Raw genomic sequence first — 18,930 nt, 5'->3', positions numbered from 1 at the left:
GCCGTGCATGGACTTAGACATCATTGGTCACTGTGGTAGTCCTCCATCTGTCCTTTTTAGTTCCACCTAATTTTGTAATCCAGTATTGTCATTTCCTCTGCTGTGCAAGAATATTTTATGTCACGAAGGATAGTGCAGGATTAGATAGATCATAACCACCGCATAGGTTTTAATGTACGCTGTTTAAAAACGCTGTTGTTCAATGGAAGACTATTTGTGTCGATGCTTTTCCACTGTTGATTTAATATACCACACGCCTCTGTCAACAGAGTCCCTCGCCACCTCCTGCCTCAAATTTCATGGCTTAACTCTATCTTGGTTTTTAAAAAATATATTCATTCACCATATTAATATTATTATATTACAATTATTATTAGGGATGACCGATAATATCGGCTCACACATGTTAAAATGCCAATAACGGTCAATCTCTGTATCGTTTTTTTCCCTACAATGAAAGTTGATAGAGCCCTTTAAGCGCCAAAGTGGCAAAATTTCAACATTGCTGAATTTGCACACTCATGTACAGTAGTACATATTACACCAGTATTAACTAATAATAATTTAATACTAATACACCAGGAGATGGCGGTCGTGTAACTTCAATCTCAGCACATTTGTGAGCGCGTTTGTATGCAAAGTTTAGGAGTTTATAGACTTTTAAGCCTCGTGTGCGTGCAGCAGCGATCTCGCCATAACAGTCCACACGCAGCGCATACTTGAGCCGAAGTTTGCTCAGCTGTGTTGAGGGTGGCAGGACGAGATGGGTTGTCAAAACAACGCTTATGGTGAGTGGGGTAGCGGGAATTTATAAAAAAAAAAAAACGCAGAAATATCAGCAGGCAGACGTGATACTAGACTCCTCGGCCTCGCTTTGCCGTGCCCAGTCGCAGGTTCAGATGTTTGCTTATGCCGGTTGTACAGTGTTGTTTACAGTCATGTCCAGAAGCTAACTGCTGATGCTGTATCCAGTAGCTTCACAACAGATATGTGTTTAGATAGACAGATAGATAGATAGATAGATAGATAGATAGACAGATAGATAGATAGATAGATAGATTCAAGATTCAAGAGTTTTCTTGTCATATGCATAGTAAAACAGGCAGTTATGCTATGCAATGAAATTCTTATTCTGTTCATTCTCCCAAGAAAAGAAAGAAAACACAAGAAAGAATAAGAACAAAAACATAAATACCAATAAATTAAGCAACAAGAACAGAAGAGACATTAATACAAATTAATAATACAAACAAATAAATAAATAAAGTGTTATGAGTGTGTGTGTGTTGCGTGCGGCGTGTGTGAGTCCTTCGTTGAGAAGCCTGATGGCCTGTAGGTAAAAGCTGTTTGCCAGCCTTGTGGTCCTGGACTTCAAACAGACAGACAGACAGTCAGACAGACAGACAGACAGATAGATAGACACTTCATTAATATCCAAGAGCAATTCGCATTTCCAGCAGCTCTGCAAAAATGTCATAATGAACTTAATCACAAAATAAAACAACTGAGGCAAGTCATGAGAGATAAGAAAAATAAGAAAAGAGAATAAGAATAAATAAATAAATACGGAATAGATCAGGTCAAATTTGTAGTGCAGTAATGCATAATAAATAACACAGGTCTACACCCAAAATGCTCAAGAAAAGAAAGCAGTCATTCTTGGCTAATTTTGTGTCACTGAGTACGAAAATTATGTTTAAAAATGCTCATTCGCTCTTGTTTTAAAGATACACCACCCCTGTGGTATACCGTATGCCCACAATTGGCAATGAAGGTAGGCCACATAATGTTGAATAACAATGTGTATGTGAATAATAATGTTCAATAACAAGAAAGCTGTAGTGCCTAGTTGAGTCTTCATCATCTCGTGACTGTGTGCACCTGAAGTGTATGGAGACGTATCACATTGTGTATTGCTCCTGATACCTTACTATCTAATAAAGAACCTCCTTTAAAATTTTAAATTAGCTAGTAAGATTTTTTGATGGTCATATTCTTGTTCAGCAGCCCAAAATTGGCTGAGGGTGATATGTTTTATCTCAGAAGCATAATAATATTAGTAATAATAATACGTCATAAGGTAATAAGTCCAGTCCTTCCACAACAGGAGATATGTGATGTTACACATATCAGTATCGGTTGATATCAGAATCGGAAATTGAGAGTTGAACAATATCAGCATATCGGTTATCGGCAAAAAAGACAATATTTGACATCCCTAATTATTCTAATATTATTATATGATATATTAATATCCCTAACTAATATTAATTATAGTATTTTTTGGTTAAATACGGCCTATTATTAGTAAAAAAAAAAAAAAAAAGAACTTCTTAAATATTTTGTTACAAATGTTACATATTTTTTGCAAGGTAAAAATGGCTAAATGAACTGAAATACAAATATAAGGCATTTAGAAGACTCATTTAAGGACACTGATGATATGTAGTATTCTCTACCGGTCACTAGGTGTCAGTAATGCTGCTGTAATGTTGGGTGAGATGCACAAGCACCGGATTTGATCGCCACAACAACAGGCTTTTATTGCAGGTTTGAATGATATCACAACAGGCACCGTAATCCCTAATGCGGGCTACTGTTGCGGTCGTAACCCACGTCGCTTCCTGTCCACCTGCCAGTCAACGCCCCTAATGCAAGTGTAAAGGGGACTAAGGTGTTATTTCCTGTCTAGAGGGCTGTAATAATGTTAAAAATCATATTTAGAATGTCGCAAACGGGTTTTCTATGCTTACAGAAATATTGGATTTATAAGTAAGGAATCCTATCCCAATGAACCGCGATAAACGAGGGATTACTGTACTTGCACAACTATACCTGCATCTACAGCCCGCAAGGCATGCTGGGCTACACACAGGTTGCTGCTTGTCGCTGAGGGGTGCGATTGTACGAGGAACATTAAAACAAAAAGAGCGAAACATCACTGCGGGGAAAAACAAGGGAAATCAAGGGTGAAGATGAGCAAGAGACCACGAGTGTGTAAATAGAGTTTAAATGTGCGATAGGAAGGAAATTCGCCCTGGGATTGGCGAGGTAAACAAGACAGCCGGGCTTTGGTGGAGATGCTAATAAAACAGAGCTGTTCTTATCAGCTGAGCAGATGGCCTAACCCATCACATCTCCTCAAACAGGACCTCAGCCATCAGCATTCTAATGAAATTATTTATGATCGCAGATTACGCCCCAAACCTTCAGCATACAACGTTTACCTTTTCCTGCAAAAGATGAGAGACGGAGGGGCGGTTTATGATGGGAAAGAGAGAGAGCCAGAAGCGGGGGTGGGGGGTGGGGGGTGTTTATGGAGAGAAGAGAGAGGAAGCTAAGGTTGGAGGAGAAGACACACTTGTGTGTGTTGTTTTCAAGAAGAGGTGCACACAGGGGAGTGAGGAAGGACAGACAAACAAACGAGTGCAAGTGTGTAACTAGTGGTTTGTTTTAGAGGGCAAGTTGCCCCCCACGGCCCCTAGCGGGGGCCGCCCCGCCGCCTCCTGTCCCTGATGTCTGACCCCTCTGCCCTGACTCGCACTCCGGGTCCCTCCCCTGACAGAGGGGGGAGCTGCTTAACCGGCTTAGCCCAGGTCACACACCTTGACCAAGGGCACAGCCGGCTCCCCCTCCCTTCTCCTCCCCAGACGCCCACTTGTATCATTGCTCCTCTCCTGGCCTGGAATAAGGCCACGCGGCCGTGATGGGAAGCAGCGGAGGGTGCGAGGATGGATGAAATAGAGGAGACAAGAAGATTGGAAGCGGGGGAGACGGGAATGATGGGGGCGAGATATGGGAAGCACACGAGAGAGAGGGGGCGGGAAAGGTGGATAAATGGGGAAAAGAGGAGGGAGGAAGGATGCCAGAGTGAGGGAGGAGAGGAGAATTGATCTGGGAATGGTTAGTATGCAGCTCCCTCCACCCCTAAACCCCCCCATTCCACTCCCCTCACCCTCTCTTCCCCCCCCCCCCCATCCGTCAGTGAGGGTTGCGAGTGTGTTGTGGACCGCTGCCCGGATGCCTCATACATATTAAAGCCCCTTTGCTATTATTTATATCATGTCTCTCCTTCCTCTGCTCCATGCCCTCCTCCACCTTCTTCTCCTCGTCCTCCCTCTCATCCCCACAGTACATACATGCACGTGCATGTCTGCGCAGGGCCTGCAAACAATGACACACAATAGCAGTCTAGCCACACACACACACACACAAGCACTTGAATGATCTGGGTCTCTCCTCACGTCTTCCCCCCGCACGCCACATCCTATAGCTGTTTTTATGTCTGAGCCTGACTCATCCCCTCAATCGCCGCGTCTCCTTCTCATCTCCTCCTCTTCGTCTGATCTCTCTCTTCAATTCCTCCCTCCTGCCTGTGATGGAGTGATATTATTCGCATAGGTCTTAAGCCCCCCGTAAAGCCCATAAGGTCCCATGTGTGTCTCTCCATGTTGTCTTCCATACTCAGACGGGAGTGATGGGATGGTGTCTCTTTGGCATGGAGCGCAGGCATAATTCCCTCGGTAGAGCAATTGCTGTTTTTGAGCTTCAGCCTTGGTTTTAGGATGCATTCACACTTGTCATGTTTGGTTGGCGTAAAAGGGGCGAGTACAACTCCTTCAGTCACGTGTGAACGTGGTCATCCAATCCTGATGTGCACCAAACAAGTGGGCCGAAAAATGTCATCATAAACTTTATCACTTCATCACAAAACAGAACATCCAAGGCAAGAGAGTAGAGATAAGAAACAAAAAATCAAAAAACAGGATAAGAATAAATCAATACGCTTCACTTCCAATTTGTAGTGCAATAATAATAACATGAATACATAATAAGTTAATAGGTCCGGTCCTGTGTGTGTTCTCATGGCTCCCCCCTCCCCCTGTTATGTTGAAAAGCCACATCTCAGCTCAGTCTTTCAATGGAGCAGGACAGTGATAGTAATCTGCCACTGATGACAATAGCGCTCTTTCAAAGTATATTTTAGAAGCTTTTTGTGAAATCCAAGCTAGTGAATACAGTGGAAGCTTAGTCTTTCATGATATTGTCAAGTCAAGTCCAAGGTCATCAAAATTGTGTATTTGAATCAGACTCTAGTCCAAGTTGCGTGACTCAAGTGCACCCCTCTGGTTTTTTCAGTAATTTGTTCCAAAAGCTTCGGCGAAAATAAAAAAGAAAGAAAACCAATGAATTTGTTCCAGACACTCAAAAACATGAACAAAAAAAATATACATTTAATAGAGAGTAATTGTAGTTTAAAGTGCTTAAACCAATTAAATAATTACAAGTGGAACTTATTATTGATGCAGACTTCCCGTACATCCTGTGAAAAGGAATCCCATGGTGTTTCTCACCTTCTTTATCAAATTGCTGGCAATTTCTTTGGCCCCATGGCAGGTTATTTAGCAGTCGCTCTCAATTAAAAATGCACAGACAATGTGCCAATAATGCGTAGGGTGCTTTGTTTGGGCACTCAGTATGGTGGAACAAAACAGTACAGGCCGAACGGACTAGTTTGTTATGTGCAATATTGTGCGAAAACCAGGACAGTACACTAAGTCCCCAACTTACGAACATCCGACTAGCAAACATTCAGAGATACGAACACAAGCCGACTGGTCTATATTTTCATGTATTTTGTCTTATAAGTCCATATTTATTTATATTTAAGTCCATATTTCACATGCTTGACCAGTAGAGGGCACTGTGACACTGCTAATGGGACCAACAGGCGATGAAGACCAGGGGGAGGAGACGTGAAGAAAAGCTAAGTTGTAGCTGTACATGCAACCCAGCACAGCGTGTGATTAAAGTTTATGAAGAGTTAATAGGCCTGCTTAATTCTACACCACCCACAGAACACTACCTCTTTTAGAAGAGTCTAACAATGACGACCATTTGTACTTTTTTTCAATATCTCCTCCTCCTCAACAACGACGTATGCTCGACCACTCCTCTTCAAAGGTAAATAACATTTATCATTCCGTATTATTATATCACTTTTATTATTGTTTTTTTCATGAATTATCCTGGTTTAATATTACTACTGCATCCAAACTCATATTTACATACATACACATATACTGTATATGTATACACGTACATGTAGTACCTATATCATTGGTAATATTACCTTTTCCCCTACTTAAGAACAATTCAACTAGCGAACGATCGTCTGGAACCAATTGTGTTCGTTAGTTGGCGACTTAGTGTATAAGAAAACGGAGGCAAAAATATAAGCTGTGTATTAAACACAGCATTTTGTGAGTATGTGAGTTATGTCACAAATGCTGTGCAGTCACATCCTTACTTTATGTTCATTACTGCACAGCCTTTGGTCCCATGACAAAGTATCAGCGAGAACGCTAAGCCAGCTGCACCAACGCAGCCTTAGACGCCCAACCTGGTCCACTTTCTTGTCAGATATCCAGCCTCTTGAGGAAAACTTTAAATGTTTTAACAGGATGAATAAGTCAGCTTTGAATCGGAGGGAAACTTCAGCATGAAGAAATGACACGTCTGATCTCTGGTAAAGCTGCGTAATGAAGTTAATTAAATCTGTGTATTATTCATCCCGTCCAATGTAGACTCTTTAATATCGTAGCACGTGGACGGATACATTTTAAAACTGACATTAGAAATACATTAGAAAATAGTTGTTGAACAAAACAACTACATGACATTTTACAGAGAAGTGACGTGTAGCTAAGATACAGTATTTTGGCTCATAGTCTTACAAAAGGATCATAGCAAGTGTCTTAAAGGTGTATCGTGTATATTCCATGCATCACCACAGGCCTGTGTGCTTAGTGTTGCTGTCAGTGTATGAATCAAGTGTTTGTGTCCACTATAAATACGTCCCTTGGTCTAACAAATGACTGCCCTGTCAACATAACAACAAAATAAACTCCGATATCTAGCAGTCACACTTGACATCATTTGGATTTTCAGTTGCACCTTTATAATGAAAATCAAAAAGATTTTTGAGCTGTTAAGGCCCCCACAGTAGGAGGATGTGGTCACTCAACAGTCTTTTTTTTTGCAAAAACAAAACAGGCTACTTGTGCTGAAGCGTGCCAAAACAACATCAGCAAAAGCAAATATCCTCTCTGCACGGATGATCCTCCTCCCCTTGCACACACGCACACGCACACACACACACACACACACACACGCAGTGTCAGACAGTATCTTTGAACATGTTAAAGCTCCTATGAAAGTGACAGTAAAAATAGTTTATCTTTTATTCATGTATTTCTGTTTAATTTAAACCTTGCATTTAGTGTTTTATTATTGTATAGCATGTCCTTTATGTGTTCTGTGCACAGTGTGAGTTAATTTAGCTAGAGCTGCAACAATTAATCAATGATTAATGGCTTCTCCAATTAATCGATTAATCGAACTATTTTGGTATTTGATTATTTGTTTTTTTAATTGAAAAATGTAAAAATCCTCTGATTTCCGCCTCTCAGGTGTGAATATGTTTTCATTTCCTTCGTCATGTATGAAAGCAGACCTGTTATCTTTGTGTTTTAGGCAAAACGAGATGTTCACACTCATCAGCTTTGGGAAACAGTGATGGACATTTTTGCCTCTTTTCTGATTTGCTGTGGAGCAAAGCAGCAGCCGTGTGTGTTTGGTTCATATTGATTTGGTCCTTCTAGGGCCCAACAGATTACTCCATTAATAGAAACAACAGGCTTCAGATGAATCTGCTAAGAAAATAAAGGTTAGCTGTAACCCTAAACGTAGCTAGAATTTAGGTAAAGAGCCGATTTACACCAAAAGTCAACTTACATCACATGTCGCGTAAGCCCGGGACCACCTGTACTTCCATTTTTTTGGATTGTTTTGACATTTTTTGACCCCCACAAGCTCTCCTGGCTGCAGCACTGGGGGTCATCATTGGGAATTCCCCCACTATGAGATGAATCGCTTGTTTTTTACCTTTTCAGAGTAGTAGAGCCCTGGAGTAGCACTCCTAGTTTGCGTAGCGGTACGTGGGATCCTCACAACATCCATGCCATGACCGCCTGTAGCGGAATGCTCTGGTTGCTTCCGCCTTTTCCCTGTTTGGCTCCCTGGCTGTCCTTGAGGGCCTGCTGAAGCTCCCATAAAGCCTGCAGTAAATGGCTCTAATCCGGTAATAAATGGCTGTGTCCTACAGACAAGGGTGTGAGGCTGCTGCAGCCACGGCGTTATCAGATGGAATGCTATTGGCACACACACACACACACACACCTTCACAAATGTAATGGAGGCCGCGTGTACACATCACACACACACACACTCATTTCCACACGGCATCGGGCCTCGTCGCACCTGCTCCGATGGCGCTGCTTTTTATGGATGCCATGCAAGAGTGGCACCATTATTACCTTTAAATGATTGGAGATTTGACTATGATGTATTGTGATGATGGGATCACACGGAGTGCTCCGAGCTCTTTATGCCTGCCGGGATGGACTGCCGGCGGCGACTAAATGAAGGAGCAGGGTGGGACGCGGGGGGAGAAGAAGAATAGTGATGCGACCTCAGGAGATACTTAGAGTTCACCCGTTTTTAATCAGCACATACAATTGATTTTTATCTTCCCCGGTTATTTGAGTAATACTGTAGTCGCTCGCTCCCCCGAGACGGTGTGTGTGCATGTGGGAATGTCTTACAACTGCCACACTCCTTGTTGAATTGTAACCCACAGCAAGCTTTTCATTTTGCTGTCATAACACATATTGATTTTTCTTGCTGGGGGTGTGTTCCACGTGTGTGTGTGTGTGTGTGTGTGTGTGTGTGTGTGTGTGTGTGTGTGTGTGTGTGCGCTCACCGTTTTTCTTTTTTTTTTTTTTTTTTTTTTCAACAAGCGTGTGCGTCTGTCCTCAGGTGGAGCTGACAGGCAGCAGCGTGTTTGACTACATCCACCCGGCCGACCACGTGGAGATGGCCGAGCGGCTGGGGATCAGGCCTCATCTGCGGGCCGAGGCCGGCTGCCACACGGGGCCCGAGAGCGCTCCATCCAGTTCCGCCTCGGCCTCCTCCCTGGCCGGGACGCCCGAGCCCGGTACTCTGATCACGTCGTCGGTAATCACTGCCACGCAGAGATGAACGCTGGTGATTAATCTCCTTTTCTGTAATCTTCAGCAGCTCCTTCCAGTCCTCATTCTCCCGCTGATGAACCTCCCGACCGCGGCTTCTTTATTCGCATGAAGTCCACGCTCACCAAAAGAGGTTTGCACGTCAAATCCTCCGGATACAAGGTGACTCACCGTGCCTTATTTCCTCCATACCAGGGGTAGGCAACACATTGCTTTTGGTCCTGACAAAAGAAAAAAAACAGGTTACTTATTGCTGTAATAATGATCTATACATTCTTTTACTTTGGTTTATTTTATATCTTGCAGCTGGAAGTCAAACTTTAACAAGAAATTTTTTAAAATGTTTATAATTTGTCAGTGAAAATATGCATCACATCCACGTCTGAGGCCCTTGCCTTTACCTGAGTGTGCAATCCCTGCGGTAAGCTAACCATGAATACATCAAAAAAGAAATACTGTAATTCATCGATATTGGTCACAGATGAAAGCAGAAAAAAACATTTATTTCAGACCAGTCAAGAAACGTTCCTCAATTTGTTTGCTTTTTTAAAACTGTCAAGCTGCAACTCTGTTTGTTTTCTTTATTCTATTAAAGTGAGCCACATTTTATTTTCATTTTAAACAAATTCATACCAGAAGGACTTAAAAAGGCCTCGCAAACTGCACTTCTGTTTGTTGTGTTCTGTTGTTGGAAGGCGTACAAGTTGACGTTAGCATAAGAGGGCTCTTTTGATGGGAAAGGTTACCGACCCCTGCACTATACACAACACTGGAAACATCGTTAGGCCCACCTGAGCAATCTAATCCAATCAATCCACTTACAATAATGCTCACATGAATTTAACAGTGTGTTTGTCTTTTTGGCAGAGTCAAATCATTACAATTGTAATTGTATGATGAAATAATTCAAATCATTAATAATAAGAATTCAATCGTGTATAATTGATGCATCGTTCTTCTGCTGTAATATGCAACTTGAAATGAAGTCCATGATTAAATGGAAGTGATAGATGCACATAAATGCTAAAGTATATTGTGAAGGATTAGATTGTAGAGGTGTACCTAATGTGCTGTCTTTGTCCTTGTGTTTTTCTGCATGGAGGAACAACAAGCAGAGCCTTGTCACTTTGTTTTGCTCCACTTGTGTTTCGCAGCCGTGTCAGGATGGTCGTTTTCACTGTGTTTTATTGCTTTGACCTTATTTCACACTGAATAGCTGCGCGCTGCCTTTTATCGCTGCGCACAGCCGAGCCGCTGCATTCCTCAGCCTGGATGGAATCTGAGTGAATGTCGTTCTCTTCATCTTTGTGTCGTTTCATGAATTAATCCTTTTGTGTTGGACTTGTGTTGTGTTTGCCCTCAGGTGATCCATGTGACTGGGAGAATCCGCTACCGGCCCGCGCTGGTTCCGGGCTCCACGCGCTCCGTGCACCGACCGATGGGACTGGTGGTGCTGGCACACACCCTCCCCCCCTCCACGCTCAACGAGGTCCGCATGGAGAGCCACATGTTTGTCTTCCGGGTCAACATGGACCTGCAGGTCACATACTGCGAGAACAGGTGCGGCCACATCGTCCTGATTCAGCCTTACAGTATCCACGTGCGCGCTGATGTGTTGCATTTCATGTGCAGGATATCCGAGTATATGGACCTGACCCCAGCTGAGGTGGTGGGACGCACCTGCTATCACTTCATCCATGTGGAGGATCTGGAGAACCTGAGGCAAAGCCATGAGGACTGTGAGTCCCTCTCTCGCACACAAACTCAAGGAGGGCCCGGTGAAACCTCGCGGTCACGGTGTGATTGGCGCCCTCTGCTGCCAGCTGTTTGAACTGCACAACTCATTCATAACCTCCACTGCGGTTTTTGGCAAATAAAAGTGCACATGTTCCCCATTAAAGCACGGGGTCCCAGGGCCTAAAGTCGCTTTTCAATTCAAATGCTTGAAGATTTTTTTCTTGTGATACATGATTTGACATTAATTTACAGGTTGAGTAGACTAGAGGCTCCAAAATAAAATAAAAAAACAGTAATGATAACAGTGATGGTAGTAATAATAATAATAATAATAATAATAATAATAATAATAACTACAAACACATTTCAGTTGAAATTTTGAACGGGCCTGCCCTTGCAAATTCTGTGCACGGTTCGTGCGGGCGGGCGTTCCCCGTCGGGCGCAAAGATTTCTGCTACGCATGCGCAATGTACGCCCATCCCAGATGTGAATGAATGAAACATTCGTTACGTGGTTGAATGTGCTGACAACAACGTCACACGGTTGACTTATTATTTTATGCGTTATTATTATTATTTACTCATTGGGGGTGTCTTGCTGGCCACCTGTTGTCTTTTCCATTTGCACAACAGCGTGTGAAACTGATTGTCCATCTGTGTCGCTTCCTAAGTGGACCGTTTGATTTCACAGAAGTGTGACTGACTCGGAGTTCCATTCCCTTTATTTTTTGGAGTCGTGCGTATCGCATCGATGGTGCAGGTGGATAAATGAAAAGTGTAACTCGTCTGTTTCACAACGCCCGACCGTCGGAATGGGAGTGGAGAATAAATACCAGTGGGCCAGCGTTCAGCGCAGCTTTTAAAGGTCGTTGTTGGCCCAGAAGAAGCTTTTTTCCATCAATGACTTGGCCACGGCTACACATACTGTAATGTTGCACACGGCAAATAGCACACTACCCGGGGTCAACCCTCTCCACTGATGGACGAAGGCAGGGCTTCATCTGGATGAGTGTACGATCTCATTTTCCTAAATAAAGAATACATTTGGGATAGTATAATGGCATGCTGCCCTTTGCTTGCAGGCCCATAATAATAATCATTCAATGGTCTGCTTTGATTGTATGGAAGAATAAGTAAACAGTGAATTAGTGCATGTTGAATACAGGAAGTTAGCATGCAGTACGTGATAGCAATTGATGTGCTACAGAGAGGGGGTGGGGTAGGATTAAATAAGCTCTGCTTTTTGGGCATGTGGAATTGTAACATGAAGCATTCGAAGTCAAATGAAACCATAACCCTTTTAACATTCTTAACTGTCACACAAGTGTAAAAGTAAGCGAGCCACAGTAATGACGATATGCTAAAACTATGAAAGAGTGTTTGAGCACAGATTGAAGTGGGAATGGGGGCTAAAGGGAGGATGTTGCAGGATTATTTGTCACGTGTGTGGAATTCCTATTAACCAGTAAAGTCAACAATGGAACAACATGATAGCAAGCACAGATCGATGGTGACTCTACAGTAGTGAAACACGGCCATCTTATTGCTGATGATGCTTATTTTGCTTCCATATGAAGAAGCTACATTGGCGCTATGAAGTCAATGGATGTGCATGCAACTGCAAGTGTTTAAGCCTCACCGCTCATCATCTTGCACCCGTGTGGTCTCGTCAGTGCTGAGGAAAGGCCAGGTGGTGACGGGCTACTACCGCTGGCTCCAGAAGAGAGGCGGCTATCTGTGGATTCAGTCCACGGCCACCGTGTCCATAAACCACAAAGCCCCCCACGAGCGCAACGTCATCTGGGTGAACTACGTCCTCAGGTCAGTTCTAGAATGATTGGAGGAAAACAAGTGTATGCATTAAGTATGCGGGCGCCGCGCTGTGTTCTGAGGGGCTTTGAAGGCAGAGATGATGAAATAAGAGGTTAACTCACAGCAGCAGCTGATGAAGATACCTGCTAAACGTCTGGGACACCAAAGAAAAACACATCATCTTGGACCATTATGGGTGATGATGGACGCACGGACACATAGAAAGGATTCACATGCACAGCATGAGGTGCACCTGCACACACAATAATAATTCAATAATATTGCTAGCCACTGCAGGTGTGCCTAATGAAGTGGCTGCTGTGTGTTTATTGAAGTGTTTCTGCTTACATGCTTTCATACACTTTTTCTTTCTTTTTTATTTTACATTTATTATTATACTATTTGCATTGTCATTTTATGGCACATTTAATGTAGCTCACTTTTTATTTTTTGTGTGCTTTTTTTCAAACAATAAAAGTATTATTAGAAATAATGAAATTCTAAATGTATTGTAAAAGATTTAGTATTGATTTGTTATTATGTACTATATATAAAATATATGTATCTTATATATATTATGTATATTTAATTGCACTACAAATTTGACATGACCTGTTCCATATTTATTTGTCTATCTATCTATCTATCTATCTATCTATCTATCTATCTATCTATCTATCTATCTATCTATCTAAGTGAAAATAATCCTAATTTCAATTGGAGTTCAATCATTTGGGTTTTTTTCCCTAATTTAGTCCATACTGGATGTGATGATGTGACACGTCACTGTTGTGTGTCGTCGATGTTGTGCATGAATGTGCAGTCAGTCACTTTCCTGATTAATTAGTCATTAGTCAAATGAATGATACATTTTCTTTTTTTTATTATTCAAAGTCAGACGTCAACAAAGTTCACATTAAAACGTGTCTAACTCATTTAAATCACACACCACCAACAGCGCAGGCTTGATAAAATATGCTCTCTTTCCTTGTTTTTTTACCTTGTTCTACAAACACACACGCACACACACACACACACGCACACACACACACACATATTAAGTAGAAAAAACCACAAACAGGCGGGCCAGCAGTCAGACCAAAACAGGAGTAGGCTGAATTTGGATGCTAATTGGGCTGAGGCTACATAATTACAACAAATGGATGTCAGAATTTTGGGGCATGAATAGTGTTTTAGTTAATTAGCGCTGTAATTACAAGAGCTCATTAACTTCTCCAACAGCCTCCTCCTTGTCACAGTGTGGCTCTACACTGTGTGTGTGTGTGTGTGTGTGTGTGTGTGTGTGAGGTTGGGCAGCATTGTGGTGTGGCTGATTAGATGTTGGATTCCCTTAACTGTCTTTTTAAAGCTGGAGGTGCTGCTCGATCATTTACTGGAAGTCCACCTCTCCACCTGTGCTTACCTTCATTTACTTGCATTCTTCCAGTCGAACGGAGATGCCCGACACTCCTCTGGACCTGCTGCAGCTTCCAGAGAGCGTCCGAGTGGAGCGACTTCGAGTGAGCTCCCCTCCCACAAACAGCTCCCCGCAGGCCAGAGGTAGGACGCCGCAGCATCCCATAATACCCTGCAAGGGGGGCTGCAGCCAGGGCAGAATTTCTTTCATGTTTTTGTCATCATTTCAGACGGCACATTCCCCGTTTTCTTTAGATTTTTCAACAGTCAGTCTACTTTTAGGACTCCACAGGCTGGTCAATATTACACATCCGCTGCGTTTACATGCAGGGTCGATGTTCCGGTTACTGGAGCATTCTGACCCGTTTACATGCGTGATGTGGAGAAAAAAAAACATCTCGACGCACGGAAAACATCATGATGCAATGCACGTCATTTCTGCTTCTTCTTGCTGGATCCAAAAACAGCAAAAACAGCGCGGGGCCGGTGGCGGTCGCCTTTGGTGCTGGTACTGACCCACCACCAGCATGTGACACTGTTCTGTCTCATGTTCTTCATTAATGGAAGGCGAGAACGTGAAGAAATAGCAAATGGAGGCGGAGCTGTGCCATCCACATCCACGCTACCCGTTTCCACCAGCGCCCCCCGGACACTTTGGATGAAGGTGCGTTGGGACAAACCCCGCTTGGCGTAACGTCTCTCTCACCTTCGGTGGTACTTTCTAGCGCCTATAAAAGACATCATGTTCCTGTCTTTCACCACACTAACCAGGTGGCCTGCGTGGGGCCACGTTTACAAGTACTTCCTGCCGATGGGCACTCCTGTTTTAACTCGAGACTGCTTGGCTTACATGCCCACTCATGCTGCTCCAGGGAGCTTCCGTTTTTAACAGATTTATGTGCTGACGTTATGTGCTGTCAAGTGAGTCAACATTGTGAGAAAACTTGAGCGGAACCGAGCAAAGTCATCATGGAAAACTTACCTACCTTGCAGTTCATGCAAGACGCACTCCTCCGCACGGAAAGTTGTGTGCTGCAGTGAAAAGCGTCCAAGCGGAAACGTCAGTTAGGCTCTATAGCGCCACCAATGCGGGGGGGGCTCTGGTGGAAACGGGTAGCGTGGATACGGATGGCACAGCTCCGTCTCCATTTGCTATTTCTTCACGTTCTCGCCTTCCATTACTGAAGAAAGTGAGACAGAACAGTGTCACGTGCTGGTGGTGGGTCAGAACCAGCACCAAAGCACAAACAAAGGTGTTCATTCTCCGCCGTACCGGTGCTGGGGGTTTTGGATACAGGTATGTATTTTTTTGGTTTGTTTTTTCATGTCACGCATGTGAAGGGGTTATTTTGAATGTATCAGAAACGTGAACCTTGACCTTAACCCGACTACTGACTGCATGTGAAAAACAGAATGTGAGCATGTTCTGTTTTTTCTAAAGGGCTGTTGGTGTTTACATGGCCGTGCGCAATATTCCACTTCTGGTAGGATTATTTGACTGCATGCAAACGTGCTGAGTTGTTACTGACTAGTGGCTCGACTCAGCAGCTGATGTCAAGTCAACATTCAACCTTCACAACACCTCGTGGAGCCTTCAGGGCTGCTGTACGTCTCTATGAAATGAGCCAAAACACACATAAAGGTAAAGGCCTGCCTACCCACTGTACTGTACATCATCTAATACACCTAAATAACTTGTCTAACCGCTAAATAACCCACAGAGCCCACATGACGCCATATATTACCATCTTTACTGGTTCAAATAGTGTTTCTGCTGGGGGCCAATATGAGCGCCTTTGTTAAACGTCACACTCCTTCTTATTGTTATTATTGTTGGCGGATTGAAGTTTATCTTAAGCTTGTGTGCGTAATCGTTTGAAATGATGAAATCAATCCGAGGAAATAAACCGCCTAATTTTAAAATCGATTTCCTCACAAGAACAAAAGAAACAACCAAAGCAACATTTTAACTGCATTCACATTTTTTTTAACATTACGTTTGATTTGTGATTGATTTGTGATTGTCTTTTTTTGCTGATGTTGTACGAGGATTTTCAAGTAGATTACGCCAACCCACAGCCATTTTTTAATGATTTTATTTAGGATTTATACTAATTATATAATTTATGTTAGTGCTTAATGTTTCTATTTATCTTTTCAATTTCTATGATTGATATTTTATGATTTGATGTCATTCAAAGTCAGTAAATAAATAAATCCAATTCTTCTATCATTTATCAAAGGAGAAAGACTTTCTGTATATTCTTTACACATCAAGGAGACAAGGAGACAAGGAGACAAGGAGACTGTGCTGGTTCGGAACTTTTGGCTTCATATTATCAGCCTTTTAAGGCTTTGTGTGTGTAGCTCGGGTTGTTAAGTTCTATTGATCAAGACCCCCCCGTCCACGCTTATGACGTTTCCTCTTCGGTGTCTCTGTAATGAATGTAAGTTAAAATAGTTCGTAAGCGTGTTTAGCTGATGCATTCCTCTTTAAATCAACATGCAACATGTGTGGGTCCATGCGGACCGGTGGCTTTACTAGAACCGGGACACCCCCAAATTTTGGGGTCCATCAGGAAATTAAAACCATCCTTCCTCCTCAGGCTCGCAGCCAGCGAAGGGCTCAGTGGGGAAGAGCGACCCCGACACGAAGGGCAGAGACAAGTTCGTCACCGCCGCCGTGCAGTCAGACACCAGGAGGAAGCGCCTGCTGAGGCCCGAGCCCGAGGGCGCCCCCCCTGAGAGTCGCCGCAGGCTGGAAGACCTTCGGCACGCCGAGGAGAGCGTGTCGGCGTCCTCGGACCTGGCCAGTGAGAGCGAGGGGGAGGAGGAGGACGAGACGGAGTGGGAGCAGGGGGGAGAGGGGGACAAATTGAAACAAGAAGACGGGGGAGGGAAGCAGAGCAGGGCAGGAGACACTCCGACAAGAGGTGAGAGGGGGGGGAGGGTGCACAACGGGCGAGCTGTGATCCAGCAGCTCAAAAGCGTCGTGACCCCGTCCCCCCTGCCTGGCAGCCCGAGCATCAAGACTGAACATGAAGCCCTGGCCACTGGGGGCCGCTGGGGGTCACACAGCAGCCAGCCCCAACCCTCTCATGCACACACCCCCTCCAGCAGCCTTAACGGCGACAGCCCCGCCACACCGGTACCCGACTCCTCGTCCAGCAGCGAAGCCCCACCCAAGGGCTTGTTCACCCCTCCTTCCCCGGCTTTGTCCCCGGTTATGTCCGTGTCCTCCCCGCTACCTCGTGAGGAGAGGTCTGTGCCAGGGGTGGTCAGTCGGAGCGGCGGGGGTGGGCCGGGCGGGGGCCCTGACTTTGAGCTCCTCCAGAGACTGGCTGCGGGGGGCGCAGCGGGCCGGGTGCTCTTCCATCCCCTTGCCCTCGGCCCCCAGGGCCCCCAGAGCTTGTATGCCCCCAGCACCATCCGCTACGCTCCCCCAGAGCTTCCCCCCTCTCATCACCACAGCACCGGACACGGGGACGGCCTTCAGCTGCGCTCGGACCACCACAAGGGGCCCCCGCCGGCCTTCTTTCCGCATCTGCAGCGATTAGCCGGCTTGCCGCCCTTCAACGGCTTCTCCCCTTCGGACAGTCCCTTCTCCTCCGGCCTGCCCTTCTGTATGAACGGACTGAGGGGGGCCGCCGGCCCCGAGGAGGACTGAGAAGGGAGGAGGGCGTTCGTAAAGATGACAAAGATGTTGAAAGTGGCAGGACATTAAGCCTCCGAGGATGCCGCTAATTGGACTTGAATAACTGGGATGGAAATCGTGTGACAAGGCGTCGCATCTGGGAACTGTGACAAGTTGACGGGGGCTCTCGGACAAAAAAAAAAAAAAACGGGACCGCATTTGACGGGATCTCCCTCAAGACTGTACGACAAAATAATGAAATGCGCGTCTTTGGACGGACGACTTCAGTGTTTCTTCCACTCAGAGAAGCCATATTGTACATAGACGCCACAACCATGAAGACCCTCAGCTCACATAGCGATAGCACCCCCCCGCCCACCGCAGTTGACCCAGTTAACCCCCGTAGAGGACAACAAAGATGAACACTTGTCTGAGAGACTTTTTATCATTGCAGTATTCTACCAATCATCTCTTGTTGATTCCTTGCAAACAGATGGAGGTGTTTTTCTATGGAAAAGAATGACAAAAACATTCAAAAGCACACAGGTGGGGCAAAACATGGGAGATTCCGTGATGTTTAAGGGAAGAAATGCAATTCTTTTCCGTGTGTGGTGGTAGGAAGCTCATTAACGATAGCGTCGTGCGTCATGAAAGCCATATTTGTGTTGTGAATTGGAGTCGCACAAAATCATCACAAGACATTTCGGGCGCTCATTCTCAGCACTTACTGACACCTTAAAGCACTTGTTCAAGCCGCGTGGTCCTGCTCACACTCCAAACGACGTCACATAGCCGCTACACTGTGCGTGTGCGTGTGTGTGTGTGTGTGTGTGGGCGTGCATGTGCAGCGGAGGGAATAAATAGTCATTGATGATAAAGTAACGGACCATAAAAACGGGTCATAAAATGACAGCCATTAAAGTCCCAGTCGGGTCAGGACACACGTTGGGTGGAAGCTGTGGAATAGAACCCTCCATTTAAAACAAAACAACAAAAAAAGTCACTTTACTTGAGTTGGATTTCACTCACGAGTGGAAAAAAAGAAGTCACTTTGTGTGAAAGGATGACGGTTTGTACAAAAAGATAACAAAGTGTAAGAAATGTTCACCTGGTAGAGACCATCGTCATCATCATCATCAACATAATAATAATCAAGCAAGAAGCAACTTTTGACATTCTTGAGCACTTTGAATCCCTGGAGGTCATGATGTGAAATAAAGCACGCCTCATTTCCTTTCA

The 18,930-nt window shown here is 44.4% G+C and overlaps 1 protein-coding gene across 2 annotated transcripts in view; it reads left to right on the top strand.

Annotated features, from left to right (window-relative positions):
* Nucleotides 1-18,930, top strand: part of npas1 (neuronal PAS domain protein 1) — a 67,740-nt gene extending 48,810 nt beyond the window's left edge. Inside the window, exons 6-12 of one of the 2 annotated variants that reach the window (XM_054794134.1) lie at nt 8,881-9,058; nt 9,142-9,254; nt 10,456-10,652; nt 10,725-10,831; nt 12,503-12,650; nt 14,089-14,201; nt 16,664-18,930. In XM_054794134.1, coding sequence (XP_054650109.1) covers nt 8,881-9,058; nt 9,142-9,254; nt 10,456-10,652; nt 10,725-10,831; nt 12,503-12,650; nt 14,089-14,201; nt 16,664-17,724 — 1,917 coding nt within the window. In that variant the 3' untranslated portion in view covers nt 17,725-18,930. Of the gene's footprint in view, nt 1-8,880; nt 9,059-9,138; nt 9,255-10,455; nt 10,653-10,724; nt 10,832-12,502; nt 12,651-14,088; nt 14,202-16,663 lie in introns of both variants that reach the window. The other variant, XM_054794133.1, reaches the window with a different exon arrangement.

This window comes from Dunckerocampus dactyliophorus, chromosome 12, assembly GCF_027744805.1.
Source record: "Dunckerocampus dactyliophorus isolate RoL2022-P2 chromosome 12, RoL_Ddac_1.1, whole genome shotgun sequence".
Classification (NCBI taxonomy): domain Eukaryota; kingdom Metazoa; phylum Chordata; class Actinopteri; order Syngnathiformes; family Syngnathidae; genus Dunckerocampus; species Dunckerocampus dactyliophorus.
This window is presented reverse-complemented; position numbering and strand designations above follow the sequence as displayed.